Raw genomic sequence first — 20,047 nt, 5'->3', positions numbered from 1 at the left:
CTCTGACGAGAGAAAATTGCTTTCAGCTGCCAAGGTCACAGTCTCCTGGAGAAAAGCTGACAGATGAGGGGAAGGGTGTTGCCAGCCCAGCAAGGGAGCCACATGGGCATGTCCAGGAGCACTGGGTATCCCATGGGCTCCTCACACTCCACACATTCATAATGGAACCCCTCTCCTCTATCTTGAACTAGCTCCTTCATCTCCCCATTCACCCAGCATCCAGGCTCTTAAATCCACATCCCCCAACCCCAACACCTACACTTGAGCTAGAGCGACTGTCCTCAAACAAAAATGCAAATTTACCTTAAAATCCTTCCATGGCTCCCCACCTCTTGCAGGCTAACGTGCAGACTCCCTAGCACGATTTGGCCTCCCTCTCCCCTCAAAGCACCACCAGGAGCCAGCCACACTCAACTGCTGTGTGACCTCGCCACATTCTCTCACTTCTCCCAGCCTTTGTATGTTCTCTTTGCCTTCAAGACGCAGTTCTCTAGGAGCCACATTCTCTGGGAAGTCTTCCCTGACCCTCTCCCCCTAAACTAGAGACTTGCCCCTTTTCTATGCCGAAACCCTTGGTGGTAGACACCAGTCCGCAATTCTTTCTCTGTGTGCCTGTCTCCTTAATCAGGGGGGAAGCTCCTCCTGGCAGGATTTGCGTCTTGTTCACCTGTGTGGCTCTAGTTCCCGAGCCTGACACATAGTAGGTGCTTTGTTGGGTAGATGAAAGACTTGGCGTGGTCGCACGGCAATGTGTGTGCCAGGATCGGGGCGAGAGCCCCTGTAATTGGGAAGGGTAGGAAACTCCACTGTTGGCCCTGAATCTTTCCCTCCTGAGGCCCCCTACTCTCTGCCCTAGAAATTCTCACTCTTCCTGAGCTCCCGAGAGGGAGCTGTCGTCATCGCCAACTCCGGGGCCGTTGAGGACCTCAGAACCCTCTCCACCTGTAACGTGTAGAGAAGTCTGTTTCCTTTTAGCTGAGGCAGGGTTAGACTCTCACAATATTTCTTTTAAGAAACTAAAGGAAGACAAACACAGAGGCCTGGAAAATGGGGATGGGGAGGGTGGCATGGCACAAATGCCAGGCGAAGCAGCTACTGTAGGCAAGGCCTGTGTCAGGCTCTGCTGGGAAGGATGCCAGGTGAAGAATATGGTTCACGCCTATTCCAAAGGGCAGGGGAAGGGCATGTACACACTATAACATGAAACAGGATGGTAAGAGCTGGGTGAGGCACAGGCAGGGCTGAAACACTGCTACTTTCTCAATCACTGAAGCCGACCCCACGACCTCCCACCTCCAGCTTGTTTGCTCAAAGTATCTCACTAAACCCCATTTCGGTCCACATTGCAACCAGCTGCCCACTGGCCCCTCCTGTCTTCACTTCCCTTCTGGTTAAGATTCTGTGACCAGCCATTTCACCCACTCCTTGACAGAGCCCTCAACCTCTTAGCCCCCTGCCCTTTGGTTCCACCCTGCCAGCAAACCCCGCTCCATGGAGGAACCCACCCATCTGCCTTCACTGCACTGCCATCTCTCAGTGAGTAGTTATTAGAGAAATCCACACAGCCAGGCGGCCTGTGTCACCTGAGTTCCTCATCAGTCCCCACCAGGTCCGCAGTGCTATTCGTCAGTTATGCTGTTTCCCGGCTCCTGCTCCCACAGCGACCCTCAAGTTCTCTCCACTGCCTCACACCCCAGCATCGCCCCACTCTGTACCCCCCAACACCATGCTCTGCAGACCACTTGGCCTCTCAGGTCATGAGAAAATGACAGTCACATGGTGGGAAGTCCTCACCTTGCTCCCACCAAATCACTCCTCCTTGTCTCCTGTCTGAGTGGCCTTGTCAGCCCATCTGAGGAATTTGGACTTTGGATACTGAGAAACATGGAAAGATTTTAATCAGGGATGTGCTCTGGCCAGAATGGGATTTGTGACTCATGGGCTACAGTGTGGAGCCGGGGATTGGCCTTAGGAGAAAAAGAATCAGAAGAAATGGCCAAACAGCCCCAGAAGAGCCGTCTGCATTGGCCTCTGAGGGATGAGAAGCAACATCATTAGAACATTATTAGAACATTAGAGAGGTTTGGAAGAAAGGATATCCCAGAAAGAAGAAATAGCAGAAGGGTCCAGAGATGAGAGAACCTCAAGGAACCACGAAAGATTGGTGTGGCTGGAACATGGAGGGTTCGCTGGCAAGAAGGAAGGGGTGCAGCCAGGGAGGAGCCCTGGGCCAGTCCCCAGTTTCAGAGGCTCCCTAGCAGGCAGCATAGTTTCTTAAGCCCCCGAGGAAGCCAGTAAAGGACTATAAGCAGAGGAATGGCCTGGTCACTATTGGCTTTTAGGACAATCATTCTGCCTGCAGCATAATTAATTGGAAGGGGCAAAAATGGAGGTGGGGAAATCACTTGGTTGATTAATGCCATCTCCAGACACGAGATGGTGGGGACTTAGACAAGGGGATGGTTGTTAGGACAGAGTGAAACAGAACAGATGTGATAGGTGCACAGAAGGTGGGACTGACAGGTCTTTCTGACTGACTGGAGGAGCTTCTTAAGATGGAAGAGATGTGATGGGTTAATGTTGATAGAAAGAGGAGTTTAAAATACAAGGCGGAGAAGAGACCATTCCTAAAGTCCCAGAGTCGGGAGGCGAGGAGGATGGATCCAGGGCACAAGATGGAAGGACTGGGCTTACAATGCCATTTTGACAGCTAACAAGGAGGAATGGACAAAAGGTAGGTTGGTGGGGTTTGTAGCAGGAAGTTGAGGGAAGCCCTGACCGACAACTGTTCTCTCTGTGAGGCAGAGGCCATTTTAAAGAGGTGCTGTGGAGAATGGGAGAGGGATCTGACCAAGAAAACAGCAAGATTGCCAGAAGCCTTGAGAGCCCATGGGAGGCTGGAGACCAGGCACTAACAGAGACACCAGCCTGAGCAATGGTGGTGCTTTCTCAACAGCCACAGAGGCCAGGATGCAGGTCTCAGGTTGGAGCATCACCTGGAGTGTGCAACGGTGAGGCAAGGGGGCAAGTAAGTTGAGGATACTGGCAAGAGAGAGGCTGACATGATGGACCCTGAAATCTAAACTAGTAATGTGTGGAAAGACAAGACAGCTGATGGCGAGACAGAGTAGAGTGGTCTGGACATAAAGGCTCCCATCGTGGTGACAGGAGAGATATCGAGAGAGAGAGACTTGCCACACGTTCCTCCTGGGCTGAACAGTCCAACTCTAGGTTCTCAATCATGTCACCTGGATACCTGGATGCTGGAAGAATACATTCCAGAAACGTCCAAATCTGTTCCAGTCCAGGTGGTCCTTACATCATATCCAGTCACATCCCACGTGAGACCTCAGGCCTTCTGGGGACACTCAGGTCTCCATAGAAGGCTTCCTCTGGACCTCAGGGGACCAACACATGCCCCTTTATTCTCAGCTTTCAGCACACAGACGGGCTGCCTTCTTGACTGTTCCCCAGGACCTGTGAGACTGCCCTTGCACAGCCCTGGGAGTCAGCCCCAGGGACCAGCAGGGCCCAGCCAGGGATGGGATGTGCCACTTCTACTCTCACAGCTCGTTCCCCCAAACCTGGAGCTTGCATCCTGAAACTTCTCGGCCGCCATCCACTTGGGACGGGGGGGCCAGCCAGGCCAGGAGGATGCAAGTCCAACAACTAGAACGTTCCTTCTCTAGATCTGTTTTATTGTTACTTTAGGGTGAAATAATGGCATTATTTCTGAGCGAAGAGGCAAGTTATAGTTAACTTGTCTGAGCCTCGTCTTCTCAGTCTATAAAATGGGGGTGCCTGCCCAGCAGGGCTGTTGTAAGACATGCTCGAACAACAGAGCTATTATTATTATTGTCATTGTTCTTTCGTTATTATTCTATTCGACAGCGTCAGAGATTCTAATTCAAGTCCTTTGCTGTCCTGGCCAGATCTTCTGACCTGAGTCCTGGGAAACAGGGGATCTCTAAACCCCAGCCCAGAGTGAGGCAGGAGGCTTAGCAAGCTCCTCCCTCAGGATTAAGCCTGGTCACCTGTTGGGGGCACAATTGTTCTGGGGGTGGCCATAGGGGTAAGGCTAACATTTGCAGGTGCTTGCTCAGTTCCCCACTTTACATATGTAACTCATTTAACCCTCCTAACCATAGGAGGTAAGTACTATTATGATCCCCATTTTACTGAGAAGAAATTGGATCACTGAGGGGGTAAGTCACTAGCCCAAGGTCACACAGCATGTAAATGGCAGAGCTGGAATTTGAATCCAGGTAGCCTCTGCTTTCAGTTCACTTTGCTGCTCTGCTGGGCTTCTTAAACTTCATGTCTGTGGTTTCTGTGACCCCCTCGTCTTTCGCCTCCACACAAGGACAAGGGATGGAACCTTGCTCTGGGAGCAGCAGGACAAAGCAGCTGGGAAGCTGGGTTGTCCTCTGCCGTCAGGTCTAGGTTGGGGCTCCCAGGACAGAGTAAGTAATGGCAGCTGCTGAGGGGTGCAGGACACGCTGCAGGGCCAGGGGCCGAGGCAGCCTGGGGCCAGGGCCTGAAGCCAGAGGAGGGCAGACCAGAGAGAGGTCTGACTCGGTCACAGACCTCCCAGCAGTTCCAGCATCCCTGGGCCTCTGAACCTGTGGACCTCTCCGTGCCTAGAGCCAGGCATGCGGAACACAGTGCCAACAATTCCTCAGAGGAATCCAGCAAGGCCTCTCAGGACAGGGTCCAAGGTTCTGTGACCCCAGGGCCCTGCTCAGCCAGGCTGGACGCCCACAGCAGATTCTGAGAGGACCCTGCCAACCCTTGTAGGGTGCTGGGCTCAGGAAAAGTGACTGCTCATCTGGGAACGGGCCCTTACCTTCTCCTGGATCCCTCAGGGGTTCTGACTCAGGTCCCAGAGAGTATGTGAACACAGGATGCTGAGTTGCTTTCTGGCCCAGAACTGCAGGCAGAGCAGCTCCCCAGGTAGGCACCGGGGAGCAGGAGGCCAGGGGACAGGCCAAGCTCTTCCCTCAGAGGCCAGGACGTACCCTCAGCCCCTTAGTCTGCCGCTCGGGGTCCCCTTCTAGGATCTCAGGCTGGGGCAGCCTCTGCTCCTGTCCCAAACACAGGGACTTCCAGGCCTGTGATGGTCAAACCTCTCTGGACTCAGAACACTTACTGGGGTTGAGGCTATGTGCGCGGGCTCCCCTGCAGTGTCCTCCTCTGCTGACAAGCCCTTAGATGTCAGTGTTTCCCTGCTCCGTCCTCAGCGCCTCCTCAGCTCCTCCCCTCCCCTGGTGATCTTATGTACTCCCAGGGTCTCAGTGACCCTATCGCTGACTGTTCCCAAACCCACATCTGTAGAATGGACTTCCTCCTGTGAATCCAGCTGCCGCTGGGTATCTCCCCCTGGAAATCCTGCATCCCGTACTGAATCCTTGTTCCCCAAAACCTGCTCCTCCTCAATGTGCCCAGCCATCCAGCCAGAAACCAGGGCATCTTCGTTGACTCCTTCCTACTCCCCACATCCAGCAGTCATACTCCACCCCCTTCCTGTCTCTGGAATCTCTCTGTTCCCTGTGCCTCAGTCAGGTCTTAGGACCTCTCTCTGGGTCTCTCCCCTCCAATCCATCCCCACACAGCATAGCATCCAGGATGACTTCTCTATCATGATTACCCATCACTTCCAAGCCACAAATGTCCACAGATGAGCCTCGGTTGCTCTCAGGTTGAAGGGCAAGCTTTCTACCTTGGTACCAAGGTCCTAGCTGATCTAGCCCACTCCAGCTTCATCACTGCCATTGGCACCCCTAGACCCTGCCTACACTGTGGCGCTCCTTGACCCCCTGCCTTTTTCTCAAGCATCTCCCTACATTTGTCATCCCCTCACTTTCCTTCTCTGCTCTTTTCTCAAAGGCTAACTCTGCCTCTGGGTGGACACATGTGGGGTGGCCAGCTGGTTTATGATGACTTCCCCTCGTTTGGGAATGACCTGGAACAAACAGGTGGACTCCCAAAATCACATACGTGCCTCAGAAGCCTGCCCTCACTGGTCATAGCTGGTTGGACCAGTGGTGGATACTTGACTCAAACTGGGCCAATCAGATTCTGTCATCTGAGTACTTGAAACTCAGAATCAAGAGTTTCGGAGCCCCAGGCATGGAGTGTCATTAATGCCCATAAATGACAGAGCCCTGGAGCTACCATGACTGACCTCTGGCTACTGGCACCCCCTGCTTCCTGCTTTCATGAGTCGGCCGCCCCTTTAATTCTCCTTCAAAACTCCTTTCCATTGCTTGCAACTAAAAGAAGCTACCTCAAGTCTCTCCCTTCCTGAAACCGCCTTCTTTGCCCCAATCTCCCCACGAGCAGGTGTGACCCTGGCCTCCTCCTCTTTGTCAAGATTCCTGATAAATTCTTCCACATTCGACTCCACTTGCCTTTCATCTACTCCCTCCTCAGCCCACAGTAACTCAACAAATTCAACAAATATTTATTCGGCATCACCGTGTGCAAGGCTGAGGAACAGAATGAGGCACAGCCTGTGGCCTCAGAGAGCTCACGGTCTAGCTGTGGGGACAGGCACAGTAAGGGGTAAGTGCAAATTGTAATAAAGCCTAAAATAAAATGTGGCAAGGGAATGGTAGAGAAACTCACATGTGTTATGAGAGAGAGGGGCTCACGGAAGGTGTCCTGGAGGAGGGGCTGTCTGAGCAGCATCTCCCAGCAAAGAGGCACAAGGAGCTTTTTTATGCACAAGTTCCAATTCAGGAAAATAAAGATGAGTGACTTCTTTCAATTTTTATTTAAAATGAAAACAGATTTATTAATACCTGTGAAAAATGTAATATATTATAACCATTTCGATTACCCACTTTATTGATAGGAAAACATGTCAAAAAGAAACTTGGCACACTGGTTTTCACCCGCTAAAGTGTTATCATCTGGGCACATTTGAAATGCTGGCAGGTGGGGGTCTATCGGCCAGGGATTTTCATCACAGTCAAAGAGGATTTGGAAGAATGAAAGGGTGACGTACCTATGCCAGGGAGAGGGTGGGAGCAAAGGCGCACAGAGGAGGAACTTGGGAGGAGAGGAGGAATAACAAACAACTAGTTAAGTAGAGAGTTAAGAAGGGAATGGCAAGAAAAGAAACCATGAAGTTGATTCCATAGTCAGGCCCTTAGTAGGCTTTCTCCTGAGAACAGCAGGGAGCCATCGAGGGTTATTGAGCAAGAGAAGGTCATTGTCACTTTAGTGGCTAGGGTCAGGGAAGGAAGGATTGCTCTACCCCTGGTCAGCCCTTATGTCATAGCCACCTCTGTCCCTGAGGCTTATGGCTCCCATGTAGTAACCACTATCCTTAAGCTGTCAGGCATGGGGTGGGGTATTCAGAGATCAGGGCTCAGAGGGAGAAGTGGTCCCTGCTACCCTCCGTCCCCAGCCCACCAGCCCCAGGCTGAATGTAATTGTCCTCAATGAAGCCATCGTCATCTTCGTCTTCACCCACCTCTGGGTGGACCCCCTTCCCTGGCCTGGGCAGCTGGTGGTGCTGGTAGCTGGCACGGTATTTGCGGCAGAGGTGGCATTTGGCAGCAAGTGCGATGAGGAGAGAGAGGACCACAGCTCCCAGCACAACCCCAACCAGCACAGGCCATGCCCGGGTCCCAGTGCCTGGTGCCGGGGACACAGCTGATGCCGTGGGGAGCTGCGAGGGCCCCACAAGGGCTGCAGAGAAAGGGACAGCATTATGGATAAGGCCCTGATGGGCTCCCTGGGGAAACCAAGGAGAGGGGGCAGGGTCCTTCCCCCACCCCCGCCTCAGCGTCCCTCCACTGTCACTCACTCTGGTTTGCCTCACTCATGGAGGGGCTGGAAGACACCGGTGAGCTCCAGCCTCTGCCAGAAGAGCCCAGCTCCAAGGAGACCCCCAGATGCCAGGCAGCCCCAGGGCCCAGAAACCTGCAAGATATACACACACGTGGGTGTCAGGGATGACCACGGGGCTCACATTCCAGGCCACACTCACAGCCACGTTAGGATGCTCACGAACAATGGAGACTGGACAACTGACCATAACCAGTTGCCCACGGGAGAGAAACAAGCTGAGCACACGGAAATTGGCTATTTGTAAGGGAACATTGTAGGGTCCAGCTCTGCGAGCAGCTGAAAAAGTAAATCAATGCTGGAACTTACTGAGCACCACTCGTGATTCAGGCACCGGGCAACATGCTCACAGAACCCCGAATGCAGGTATAAACATCACCCCTTCTCAACAGATGAGGACTTTGACGCCTGGAAGGGTGAACTAACTCAGCCAAAGTCCCAGCACTGAAACCCAGGTCCTCCGGTACCAGGGCCCAGAGCCCAGTCTGCAACACTGCCTGCTGGGCTGAGGATGGGGGTGGGGGCAGAGGCAGTCCTGGCTCCCAGAGGTTGGACAACAGCAACTGCTCAGAGCTAACAAGCCAAAGTGGAGACCACACATGGAAGACAGTGCCAGTGCCCACCCAGGGCAGGGACCCCAGACACAGCCAGGGCAGCCCTGGCCCCTCTGCTCCTGAGTCAGGAGCCCCTCCTCCCTCACCTCTACCCTCAGCCTGTCAGGCACATCCCTTGTCCATTCACCTCTGCCCCAGAGGGAGGCTGGATTCAGGGAGTAGCCAAATGCTGATCACCTGAATCAGGAAATTGTCTGGGTGAGAATCCCCAAGGCTGAGGAGGATCTGGAGGAGGAGCATCTGAACTAAGGGAGTATCTAGGGGAAAGATCATCTAGGCATGGGAATTCCTGGAGGAGGAGTGTCTGGAAGAGCAACACGTGAATCTGGCGAGTATCTAGAGGAAAAGCACCCAGGGTAGGGAAGTACCTGCTGGCTGAGGCTGGAGACTATCTGCAGGTGGAACACCTCAGTCTGGGTGGAGTATCCAGGCTGGGAAAACACCTAGGAGAGAAGCGCCTAGTTTAGGAGGATACACGGCCATATTCCTTTTTTGTGTGTGAGGAAGATGGGCCCTGAACTAACATCTGTTGCCAATCTTCCTCTTTTTTGCTTGAGGAAGATTGTCGCAGAGCTAACATCTGTGCCCATCTTCCTCTGTTTCATGTGGGCCGGTGCTGCAACGTGGCTTGATGAGTGGTGCTAGGTCCGCACCCGGGATCCGAACCTGTGAACCCCGAGCCGCCAAAGAGGAGCGTGTGAACTTAACCACTATGCCACCAGGCCGACCCCTCACCCATATTTTTAATGACACCCTCGCCCTCACCTCCAGCCTGTCACCAAGCCCCATGGGTCCTTCTTCTAAATAGCTCTGGAATGATTATGCCCCTTCTGTGCTCCCCGGTGCCACTGCCCAGGCCAAGCCACCTTCATCTCTGGTCTCTCCCCACCTCTAGTCTAAAGGCCAAATCTGACACCATCACTCTGCTACTGAAAAATCCTGCAGGAGCTCCTCAGGCTCTCAGGGCTGTCTGCGGATTCCTCTGCCCTGCCTTTGTCCTCAAGCTCAGAAGCCCCTCAGGCCAAACTCTTCTTCCTCTTCTCCACAATGCCCCCCGCCCCAGGCTATACACACACACCTCCCACCTCACCCACCCTCTGGTTCCCCAGCCACTCCTTCCTCAGTTTTGTGAGTCCCCCCACCCTCCAGGCCAAATCAGACCACGCCTGCCTGTGAGGCTGTCCCAGGACCCCTTCACTGGCCTACCAGGCAACTACCGATCAGAACTACCCGAGGGGCAGCTCCCTGGGGGCAAGGTCTGGGCTGAGCGATTGGTGCCCGACACTGGCAGAGAGCTTGGCACTCAGCCGCTCAGTGCATGTTCTTGAGAGGAGAGCGCCAGAGTGAGGGGGCCAGTGGGGGGCTTCAAAAGAAGTAAAACACGCACTCATTCATTCATTAGCAAACATTCATTGGGTGCCTACTGTGGGCCCCACACTAGGTACTGCCTCCTCAAAAAATAAGATTTTGTTAAACTGAAATGAATCGAATTCAACTTGAAGTTTCGAAGATTATACTCCTACTCCTTTCCTTCCTGCCCGTCCCTGTGAATTCTTCCCAAGGACACACACACGCCCTCTGATCTTCACACACACAACGCCCCCCCCAACACCCCTCCCCAGCACCCTCTGCCCCGCCCCGCCCCCAGCCTGATTCATAACTCCTTCCTGCTCCCAGGAGCGCTCAGGGATCTGCAGAGTACCCCTCCCCGGCCCCCTACTGTCTTCCCCTCTGCTCCCCACCTGTAGGAACTGTGTACAATCCGTGGAGGAGCTTCCGGCTGGGGCCAGCAGGACCTGGCCAGGTGGGCAGGTCGGAGCTGCCTCGTGACTCACCTGGGGACGCAGCAGGCGGGGCTGGGGCGGCAGGTGAGGGCGGAGGGCCGGGCAGCAGGCAGCGCCTCCAACAGCGACGACTAATTCTACATCTTCCCAAGCTTCTGCCAAGAACCTTATGGCGCAAGTCTCACCGCCACCCCTGGTGCTGGAGAGAGGGGCGCAGCTGGGACCCAGACAGGGGTCCAGTGGGCCCTAGAAGGGGCAGACACCCCCAGGCAGCTGCTCACGCTGGCAGCCCTTATAAGTGAGTTTCCGGTGACAGGTACAAAGTCCAGAGTTGAAGAGGGAGCTTTGCAGCCAGTGAGGGCAGCGGGCGGAACGGGAGGTGGGGGAGGGTGTTCTTCCCAGGAAAGCCAGAGGGACCAAGGACACACCAAGGCCTGCAAACGTGCGTGTAAGCCTGCGTGTAGAGGAGATGTGGAGGTCAATGGGGAGTGTGGGGTGAGAAGCCTTTTGGGGAGTATGTATGTGCCCTTGGGTTATCCTGTGTAGGTGTGTTTACTCAGACAGATGGTTCAAGCCTCCGTCTGGATCTCAAGGACCCTGTCATCCCACACAGCTAGGCTCTGAACCTCTCCTTTTTGTCTTACTCCTCATCCCCAGGCCTACTGCCTCCCTGTCCTTAAGACCCAGGTCAGGAGTCACCTTCCCTGAGCCCTTGGCTACCTCAGCAAGCCCCGCCTCCTCCACACCCAGAGCACTGTGTAGCACAGTATTTCTACATTATCTTGTAATTATTTCTCCCTGTGCTGCCTCCTCCCTTGGCCAGGAGCTCTCCCAGGGTGGAACCAGGTTTTGACAGTCTCTGGGTTCCCAGCGCCTGACACAGGGCAGCCTCTCAGCAAATATCTAAGGGAGGATGTGTTGGGTGCGCTAAGCCACGCAGGCAGAAGTGACAGGGACCCACAGGGCGCAGAGCTACAGCCAGGGCTTGCAAGCGGGGCCTGGAGGAACCACGGCTGGAGAGTGGAGGCCAGTTCAGGAAAGACCCTGACTATCTTAGCATGGAGGCTGAAGCCTTACCGCCAATGGCCACCTCCTACCTCTCCTTCCTGGGCTGGCACCTACGCTTCACACTCTCTGTTCCAACCACATTAAACTGTTCTTTGGTCCTAGAACCCACCGGCTCTCACCTGCCAGGCTTTGCACATGCTGTTCCTGGACCCCTGCTTTCCCCCAGCCCTCACCTCCAGCCCCTCCTCTCACACGTCCATCTCCCACCTGGCTGATTCCTCCTCCCAGGCCTACTGGTCACCCAGGTCCTATGCTGGGGCCTTTATCTAGACTGCCTTCCCTGCGCTCCCTAGTCTGGGTCCCTCCGCCCCTCCTCTGTGCCCCCGCAGACCCTGGCCCTTCTCCTCCATAGCTCTGATGCCCGGTATTGTGATTTCTCTTTATTTGGTGGGGTTGGGGGTGGGGGGCCAACAAGCCTGTAAATTCTGGGGGGTAGGGTCTGTGTCTGTCTTGTTTCCCTTTGTGTCCCGAACATGTAAAATGGAAACAAGAAATACTCCTGAAATAAATGAATGAGATGAAAGTGGATATTATCCTGGATGGGGCAGCGAGGAGTCAAGGGAGGTTTGGGTTTTGCTTTGATTTTGAAGCAAAGAAATCATAGGATTTGAAAGACATTCACTGAACACATACCATGTCCAGGCACAGTGCTGGGTTCTGTTTTTTTTTTTGTTTTTTTTTTTTGAGGAAGATCAGCCCTGAGCTAACATCTGCTGCCAATCCTCTTTTTGCTGAGGAAGACTGGCCCTGAGCTAACATCCATACCCATCTTCTCTACTTTATATGTGGGACGCCTGCCATAGCATGGCGTGCCAAGCGGTGCCATGTCCGCACCCAGGATCTGAACCAGCAAACCCCGGGCCACCGAAGCAGAATGTGCAAACTTAACTGCTGCGCCACTGGGCCAGCCCCTGGATTCTTTTTTCAATCGAGGTACTCATGTAACATAATCTAATTCACATACAAAAAATTCACCATGTTAGCCATTTTCAGGGCACACTCACTGGCATCTAGTACATTCAGAATGTTGTACAACCATCCCTGTATCTAGTTCTAAACTGTTTTCATCGCACCAAAAGGATACTCCCTCCCCAGGAAGCCATCACTCCTCATCTCCCCTCCCTCCAGCCTCCAGGAACCACTAATCTGCTTTCTGGCTCAACGGATTTACCCATTCTGGATATTTCACACAAATGAAATCAGATTTGTGCCCGTTTTTTAAGGAATTATTTCATTTAATCCTCATCACTGTCCTATGAGATAGACGTTAATTATTCCCTCAAGAAATGAAGAAAATGAGGCTGTGAGAAGGTAATTTGCGTGAAGTTCCACAGAAGGAAACAAGTCAAGGTCTGCACATCCATCAGTCAGTCATTTATTCAATGAATATTTATTGACTGCCCACCACAGAGCCACAGACAGCCCATACAGTACGCACCGCAAAATAGCAGAAGCCAACCTGCTGGATGCCCCCACAGCATGGAGAGCAGAGAGCAGGCTGGATATCAGCACCCACTGACCCCTCAGCCAGGAGTTCTGATGCAGTGAACAACCTTTACAACCTTCCATGGCAGTCCTGGAAACCATGTGGTAGGCTCTGTGCTAGCTGCTGGGCACAGAGATCCTGCCACCATACAGCTTTCATTCTGGTGGGGAAGACTGACAATATACAAGTAAAGAAATACATAAGATTGTTTCAGATAACGGTGAGGGCTATGAAGAAAATAAAATTGCTTCACGTGATGGCGAGTTGTGGAGGGGGCCGGGACTTTACACTGAATGGTCAGAAAAAGAGGAGACTCACTGAAGAGGGGATATTTGGGGTGAGACTTCAATAAGAGTGAGACAGCAATCACGCCAATATCTGGGGGAAGAGCATTCCAGAAAGAGGGAACAGCAAGACAAAGACAAAGAGGCAGGAGCACGCTTGGCTTGTTCAAGCAACAGCAAGGAGGCTGGCTGAATGGAGTACAGCAAACGGGAGACATGGGAGGAGCTGCACTGGGGGCCTGTCAGGGGCTAGCACACACGGGGCTTCATCAGGTCCCTCCCTTGGGAAGACGGGAAGCCACGGATGGCTTGAGCAGAGGACTGAGGACTGACCTAGAGCTTCCGTATGAAGAATGGACTGGAGGAGGCCAGGGTAGAAGTGGGGAGGCCAGTTAGGAGGCTGAGGCTGTCATCCCGGAGAGAAGGAAGGTGACATCATGGGAATCAGGTAGAAATGGGGAGAAGTACTCAGACTCTAGAGATATTTTGAAGGTGAAACCTACAAGATTTGCTGATTGGATGTGGGGTTTGAGAAAAAGAAAGGAACCAAGAATAACCCCAAAGTTGTGACCTGAGAAACTGGTAGGGTGGAGTTGTCGCTGAGGGACGTGGGAAGACTCGATAAGGGACAGATGTGGGAGGGCCGTCAGGACCGCAGTTTGGGACACGTTAGACGTGAGATGCCGGTGAGACACCCCCATAGCGCACTACGAAGGCAGTAGCGTGAGCGTAGCCCAGTAGCGTGAGCGTAGCCCGCATGCGGTGGGACGTCAGGGCTGGAACCATAAAGGTCGGGGAGGGGAGGCAAAGCAGGAAAGGAGACTGAGGAGGGACCGTGACCATCGGCGTGGGAGGAGGCAGACTCGTGAGAGGTGTCCTGGAGGCCAGAGAAGAAAGCATTTCAAGGGCAAGGGCTCGGTCAGCTATGTCAGATGCTGGCGGGTGCTAGGTCAGCCGAGACATGGACTGAGAATCGACTTTGAAACCGGCCATGTGAAGGACACTGGTGACCTTGACAAGAGCAGTTTCCTCGTGTGTTGGGGACAAACGCCTGACTGGCATGAGTATGGGAGCAGAGGAAGTGGAGACAACTCCTTCAAGGGATTCTGCTATAAAAGGAGCAGAGAAATGGGGCAGACACTGGAGGCGGACGTGCTATCAAGGGAGGATTTGTTTTTTTGTTTGTTTTTGGTGAGGAAGATTGGCCCTGAGCTAACGTCTATTGCCAATCTTCCTCTTTTTTTGTTTGAGGAAGATTGTCCCAGAGCTAACGTCTGTGCAAATCTCCCTCTTTTTTCTTTTTGTATGGAAGCCTCCACAACATGGCTTGACAAGCGGTGTGTAGGTCTACTCCTGGGATCTGGGCCCACAAACCCTGGGCCACTGAAGCAGAGCACACAAACTTAACCACTATGCCACCAGGCCGGCCCAGAAGGGAGGATTTGTTTTTTTTCCCAAAGATTGGCACTGTTGCCAACCTTTTTTTTCTCTTCTGCTTTTTGCCCTCAAATCCCCCCAGTACGTAGTTGCATATTTTTTAGTTGTGGGTCCTTCCAGTCGCAGCACGCGGGATGCTGCCTCAACGTGGCCTGATGAGCCGTGCCATGTCCACGCCCGGGATCCAAACCAGCAAAACCCTGGGCCACCAAAGCGGAGTGTGGGAACTTAACCACTCGGCCACAGGCCAGCCGCAGGATTTGTTTTAAAGCTAGAAGTTGTTAGACCACGCACGTGTGACTGCTGGCCAGAATCATCCAGGAGAGAGGAGAAATTGTGATACGGAAGGAAGAGAGAACAGACAGTGGGAGCGTGAAGTCCTTAGGGCATCGAGGGGAGAGAGGTCAAGGGCACAGGTGGAGGGCTGGCCTCGGGGAGGAGCAGGGTGTCCCTCTGGGGAAGTGGAGTGTACGGGTGAAATGATGCAAGCCTAAGGGAGTTTTCTTCCCATGGCTTCTGTTTTTCCAGAGAAACAGGAAGCAAAGTCATCAGCTGAGAGTGAGAGTGGGGAGGGGGTGCTGGGGTTCAAGGCAAGAAGAGAAGGTGAATTCGCCATCCCAGAGCTTGGGAGGGAGAATGGCCCTGCTGGTCCTGTGATGGGCTTGCCAGGCTGCCTCCAGGCCCCGTGGGAGGTGAGTGGCGTGAATGTAGAGTGAGGTCAGTCAGAGGGGCTGAGGGTTCTTGTCTCCCAGCCACTCCAAGTGCAGGTGGGGAGAGGAGGGAGAGAAGGGTTTAACCAGGACGAGGGATTTGCCCGGCAAATCTGATCAAGCCAGGGAGGGCCAAGGTGAGCGGGCTGTAGGCAAGGGAGTGGTTGCGATGATGGCTGTGCTATCTGGGCCGGGTAAAGAGGAAAGAAGATAGGGTAGGGGATGTGTGAGGAACCCTGAAAAAGTGGTAGGATTGATGGATTTAGGAGCAATTGCTTGTGTACTAGAGAAAGTTGAAAAAATCAAATATGCAGATGGTGGCATACAGAAATGGAGGCCCAGGGGATGCAGCTCTTGATAAAGACAAGCCCTAGCGTGTGAACCTGGAGAGGTCCTGAGGGGGCGTCTACAGACCAGTGGTGGTTTTCCTATTATCTGAAGCATGTTGGCTCAACTTTCTGAATCAAGGTCTAATGTAACATGCTAATAGCTCCAGTAATAAACAGCAAGGCAGGATTCGAACCCAGGTCTTCTGACTCTAGGTCCACCACCTTTCCAGTTATATCCCAAGTATCCCCTTCTGCTCCTAGGAGTAAAACTTACCATCAAAGTGTTCGATTCCTTACAATCATTTGGAGCGACAGATGGCAATCATTTCTTTTCAAAGATTTTATTTCTGAAAGCAAACTCGGGGGGCTACTGCTAGAAGAGCAGGGAATGGATGCTGGGCAAGCAAAAGAACAAGGTGTCCCAGGCCCCATCCTCCACCCACTCCCTTCTCCATCTGACCCAACCCCGCCCTGTGGCAGCCCTGGAGGTCTTAGCCTTGGGGGAGTTGCAGTCTCCTGAGAAGCTGATGAGAGCAGAAAAATGCATGCGCGCACCCAGTCATATATATGCTCACAGGTCTGGCACATAGTCGGTGCTCAGTAAAAACCTGGATGAATTAACAGTTGGAATTCCAAGGGGCTCCCGTCCTCCCTCCAGGTTAAGAACTGGTGTTAACCCTTTGCACTCTGTGTGCAGGAACCTCTGTTCTATTGTAAACAGCTGCCCCATTTGAATATGGAGAAGACCCCTTCTTTGCAAGCCTCTGGAGGCAGGGCTGCCTGTGTCCTGCTTCTGGTCACTTCCAGCCTCCCAGAAGTGGAGTCAGCATCTCCTTAGGGCCACCCAGCACTCTCCCTCCTTCATTCAACTGCTGCTTTCCCTGAGGCTGGACTTTTCCCCTCCTGGTCTGCCAGTGCCGCCATCCTTGACATGCCCCAGCATTCGGAGCATCCCCGAAGTAGTCCCAGTGGGGACTGGGCTTGAAGCTTGATGAAGATAAGCCCTCTGACCCAGTCATCACTGAGAAGCCACAGTTCGCTGAGGTCAGCTGAAAGGAAACATCCCCAGCAGAGGTCCCAGAGCTAGACCTGAGACCAGGAAAACCCGTCGAAATTGCAGCTTCTGGGATTTCCCAACTTCCTCAAGGTGGATAAGCCTGTCCATGGCTACGGTATTGCCTTGAGGAAGAACTCATCAAGCCTCTTATATTCCCAACCACACCAGCCCGAAACTCCAGGATAATTGCCTGATGTGGTTGCCACATCGGATCCAACATCTGGGCTCATGGGATAACTTCTTCCCAAGCCACCAGCTCCATCTTGCCACGTTGGATATATAATTAGACATCACATGTGCCCAGTGTAATGAGGTAGCAATCTGTGGCCCCCCATGATCAGCAATCTCTGGGGTAGCTGGGCCTGGGAGAACAGAGCTCAGAACAGCTGGCATACCCTCTCCTGAAGGATGCCACACCCAGGCATGTGGCCAGAAGTGGCAGACCAACTGGACAGAGCAGCCCCATCATGCTGTCCCCTCCCAGCCCTGCCTTCCCGAGCCCCATGCAATAGAAATAGTCATCTGTCCCACATTCTTGCTTTCTCATGGGGGGCCAGAAAGAAAGGGGAAAGGAGGAAAATTGGTCCCACTTGAGACCCCGGGAGTGTTGGGGCATTCCCATGTGGAAATCCCCTGGTGGCAGGTGCCTCTTAAGCCTGGAAGGAGGCACGCCTCCCCATGGGGGCGGGGAGCCCACTCCTGTATGTTGTTGCTCTGGCATCCCTTCCTCAGGATGGCGGCAAGGATGAAGCTGGCAAAGCTCCAATACACCTTCAGGGAAAAAGGGCTAAGAGAAAGGGTGGAGTTGGGTCTCCTTATCATCCCCATGTCGCTGTCACTACTGTACTCCTTATCCTCAAACAACATTTAAAGTGAGACTGAACAAGCAGAAAGCAATCCCCACGGTCCACCCAGGCTGTGGATCCTGCGGGAATGTGTGGCTGCGGCCAGTGGTGGCAGCTTTCTCTCATAAAATGTGCTTTGTATTCTAAGTAGGCTTGCTGTTGTTGGAAGCAGAGGGACAATGAGTCGTTTGTGTGTTTGCTATTGATTCTAGGATTTCAGAGTGACCTGGGGTGATGCAAGGACCTGGTGTAACTTAAAGGCAAGACGCCCTGAAAATCCGTGTCGGCGTGTCTCTGCTGGCCCGCCCTGGCCTTTTAAAGGGCCCCTACTTGGTGATAACACAGCACAGAGTGGAGATCATTATTTTTCCAGAATGAAATTTCTAACGCTTTCTGAGTACACAAGGGTTGGCTTTCTTAAATCATTTTTATGAGTTTGGCAAATGACACATGCTGGTGGTAGCAGCCCCTCTGTGAACCCTGGCCGACTTTTAACCTGCTTACCATCTAGGTGGGACGGTCACTCGCTGTGGTGCAGAGCTCAGCTCTCTGGCTGTGGATCACACTGGGGTCAGAGCTGAGCTCCACCACTTAACTAACCTTAGGAAGCATCGGTTCCCTCATCTGTAAAACAAGGATAATAATAATGAAACTTACCCCAAAAGGCTGAGTCCACGAGGTGGCCTCAGCACCTTTTCCTGGCACCTGTAAATATTCCGTAACTGTGAGTTACTGTAACCGAGGTTTGTTAGTGTTCTACCTAAGACCTCTGCTTGCATTACTGGGCGATCTTCATTCTGACTATAGTCAATAAAAGTCTGTTATGCTTTAAGCAGGTCCTGAGCTTTGAAATGTCTGAACCCCCTGTGGGGTGTTGATTCCAGCTTCTGGCCCCACAGGGTTCCTTGGGGCCCAATGGCCTTTGTCTAGCAGTTTGTATAAAAGGGACTTCATTCAAAGCCTTGATGGATTAACTGGGGCTTCCTTTAAAGGAGGGCTTGTTTTCAGAAGCTCTCTTTTCCCAACAAGGAAAAAGAACACAATGGATTAAGTAATCTACGGTCCTCATCACAGCTTGTCACAAACACCTGGCCCATCCTTTCAGCTGGCATGAAAACACATACAGGCTCCCTAGCTAACTTCAGGAACACGGCTTCAGCCTGATGTTCCAAACGCATTTGCTGACAAACGTCCTCTCACTATAGAGCTATTTCCTGGAAGAACAGCTAAGACCATTTCTGAACTGACAACAAACGGCTTCAGCTGCTGCTGAAGCTCAATGAAAGAACCACCGTTCCAACCGTTAACCGGAAAAGAAAAGCCTTCAAAGAATTACTCTCTCTCTTTCTCCTTTGCTGATCAACATGAAGAAGGATTTATGGGTAAAGTCGAATTCAGGCAAAGACAGGACTTAGGAATTGGGTCAACATGTTGCTTATTTCAACCAAAAGAAAATTTCATAATGTTGTCTGGGCAACATTTTACTTGGTTCTTCAAAAAGCAATTGTGACAAACAGTAGAGAGAATTAAAACACGGAATCTATAGAGATATCAGCATTCTGGTTGCACATAACAAAGAAATATCTTAAATGCTTTTCAAAATATTCTAGGAGCCAAGACACAGGGCACGCTTTAGGAGAACGTAGGAATGTAATGGGGGGGCTTTCGGGGAAGGCATATCGGAACGACCCATTTCCTTTAAAATTGCTGAGGAAAACAAAGTGGCATTCAACTCCACATACTGACTTTACACAGTTTATATACGACAGCCTGACCTAAACCCAAGAAGCAAAGATGGAATTCTCCCTCTGTTTATTTCAAAGAATAATTGCAGGGACGCCCAGGGAACCCACGCTCGCCAGGCACGTTTCCTGGGGAGAAGTCTCTGTCACTGAGAAGAGGACCAATCTGACGCTCATTCAATGGCCTGGATGTCAATTATGAGGGGCAACTTGGAGAGATTAATTTTTTTCCCCTTCTGTCAACCAGTCCTAAATTTCACCAGCAGTTTTTTTATGCACGATTTGCATAATGATGTCACCCAAATGGGTCTCAATTCCACCACTATTTCTGCAAGAAGACTGTGGAGCTTGTCTACAGAAGAAATTAAATCGAGGGCCGGCCCCGTGGCCGAGTGGTTAAGTTCACGTGCTCCACTTCTGCGGCCCAGGGTTTCACTGGTTCAAATCCTGGGCACGGACATGGCACTGCTCATCAAGCCATGCTGAGGCGGCGTCCCACATGCCACAACCAGAAGACCTACAGCTAAAAATACGCAGCTATGTACTGGGGGGCTTTGGGGAGAAAAAGGAAAAATAAAATCTTAAAAAAACAGAAATTGAATCGAATTCATGGTCTTTTCAAAAGAGCCTGTCAAACGTTTCCACGAATATTTACATGTGATCTAAAACTCTTAAGGCAGTGTAAGAAGCCCAGCAGAAGACCATGGAAGACCACAGAAAGGATATAAATCAGATTGTTGTCTGAGCCACCTGTTAAGGGAGGCTGGTGGACCCTGGAGAGTCGGGCTTTTCTGTCCCTCCCTAACATGAGGACCACTTGGACAACGGTGGCCC

General features: G+C 52.4%; 1 protein-coding gene across 2 annotated transcripts; it reads right to left on the bottom strand.

The window, feature by feature from the left end:
• Positions 1–6,769: 6,769 nt before the first annotated feature.
• Positions 6,770–18,349, bottom strand: C2H1orf210 (chromosome 2 C1orf210 homolog). Of its 2 annotated transcripts, XM_003364398.5 has the most exons (5): positions 18,129–18,349; positions 10,307–10,454; positions 8,840–8,914; positions 7,817–7,932; positions 6,770–7,698 (listed from the first exon to the last, which is right to left on the bottom strand). In XM_003364398.5, exons 1-4 carry the CDS (start codon positions 18,248–18,250, stop codon positions 7,828–7,830), a joined length of 450 nt encoding a protein of 149 aa, XP_003364446.2. In that variant the 5' UTR covers positions 18,251–18,349; the 3' UTR covers positions 6,770–7,698; positions 7,817–7,827. The 2 variants fall into 2 exon arrangements, with proteins under 2 accessions (XP_003364446.2, XP_005607190.1); XM_005607133.4 differs by lacking the exon at positions 18,129–18,349 and having other exon boundaries at positions 10,214–10,319.
• Positions 18,350–20,047: the final 1,698 nt, after the last annotated feature.

Source organism: Equus caballus, chromosome 2 (assembly GCF_041296265.1).
Source record: "Equus caballus isolate H_3958 breed thoroughbred chromosome 2, TB-T2T, whole genome shotgun sequence".
NCBI classification, from domain to species: Eukaryota; Metazoa; Chordata; class Mammalia; order Perissodactyla; family Equidae; genus Equus; species Equus caballus.
This window is presented reverse-complemented; position numbering and strand designations above follow the sequence as displayed.

Bases quoted from the DNA above. Each gene is read 5' to 3' on its own strand.
- C2H1orf210 (XM_003364398.5), bottom strand. From the start codon at position 18,250: ATGCAAGCAGAGGTCTTAGGTAGAACACTAACAAACCTCGGTTACAGT. The intron at 10,455-18,128 runs GTAAGTTTCATT...CCCTCTCTCCAG, and splicing joins CGTGGACTCAGCCTTTTGGG to CACCAGGGGTGGCGGTGAGA. The intron at 7,933-8,839 runs GTACTTCCCTAC...TATATCTTGCAG, and splicing joins TCTCCAGCCTCAGCCAGCAG to GTTTCTGGGCCCTGGGGCTG.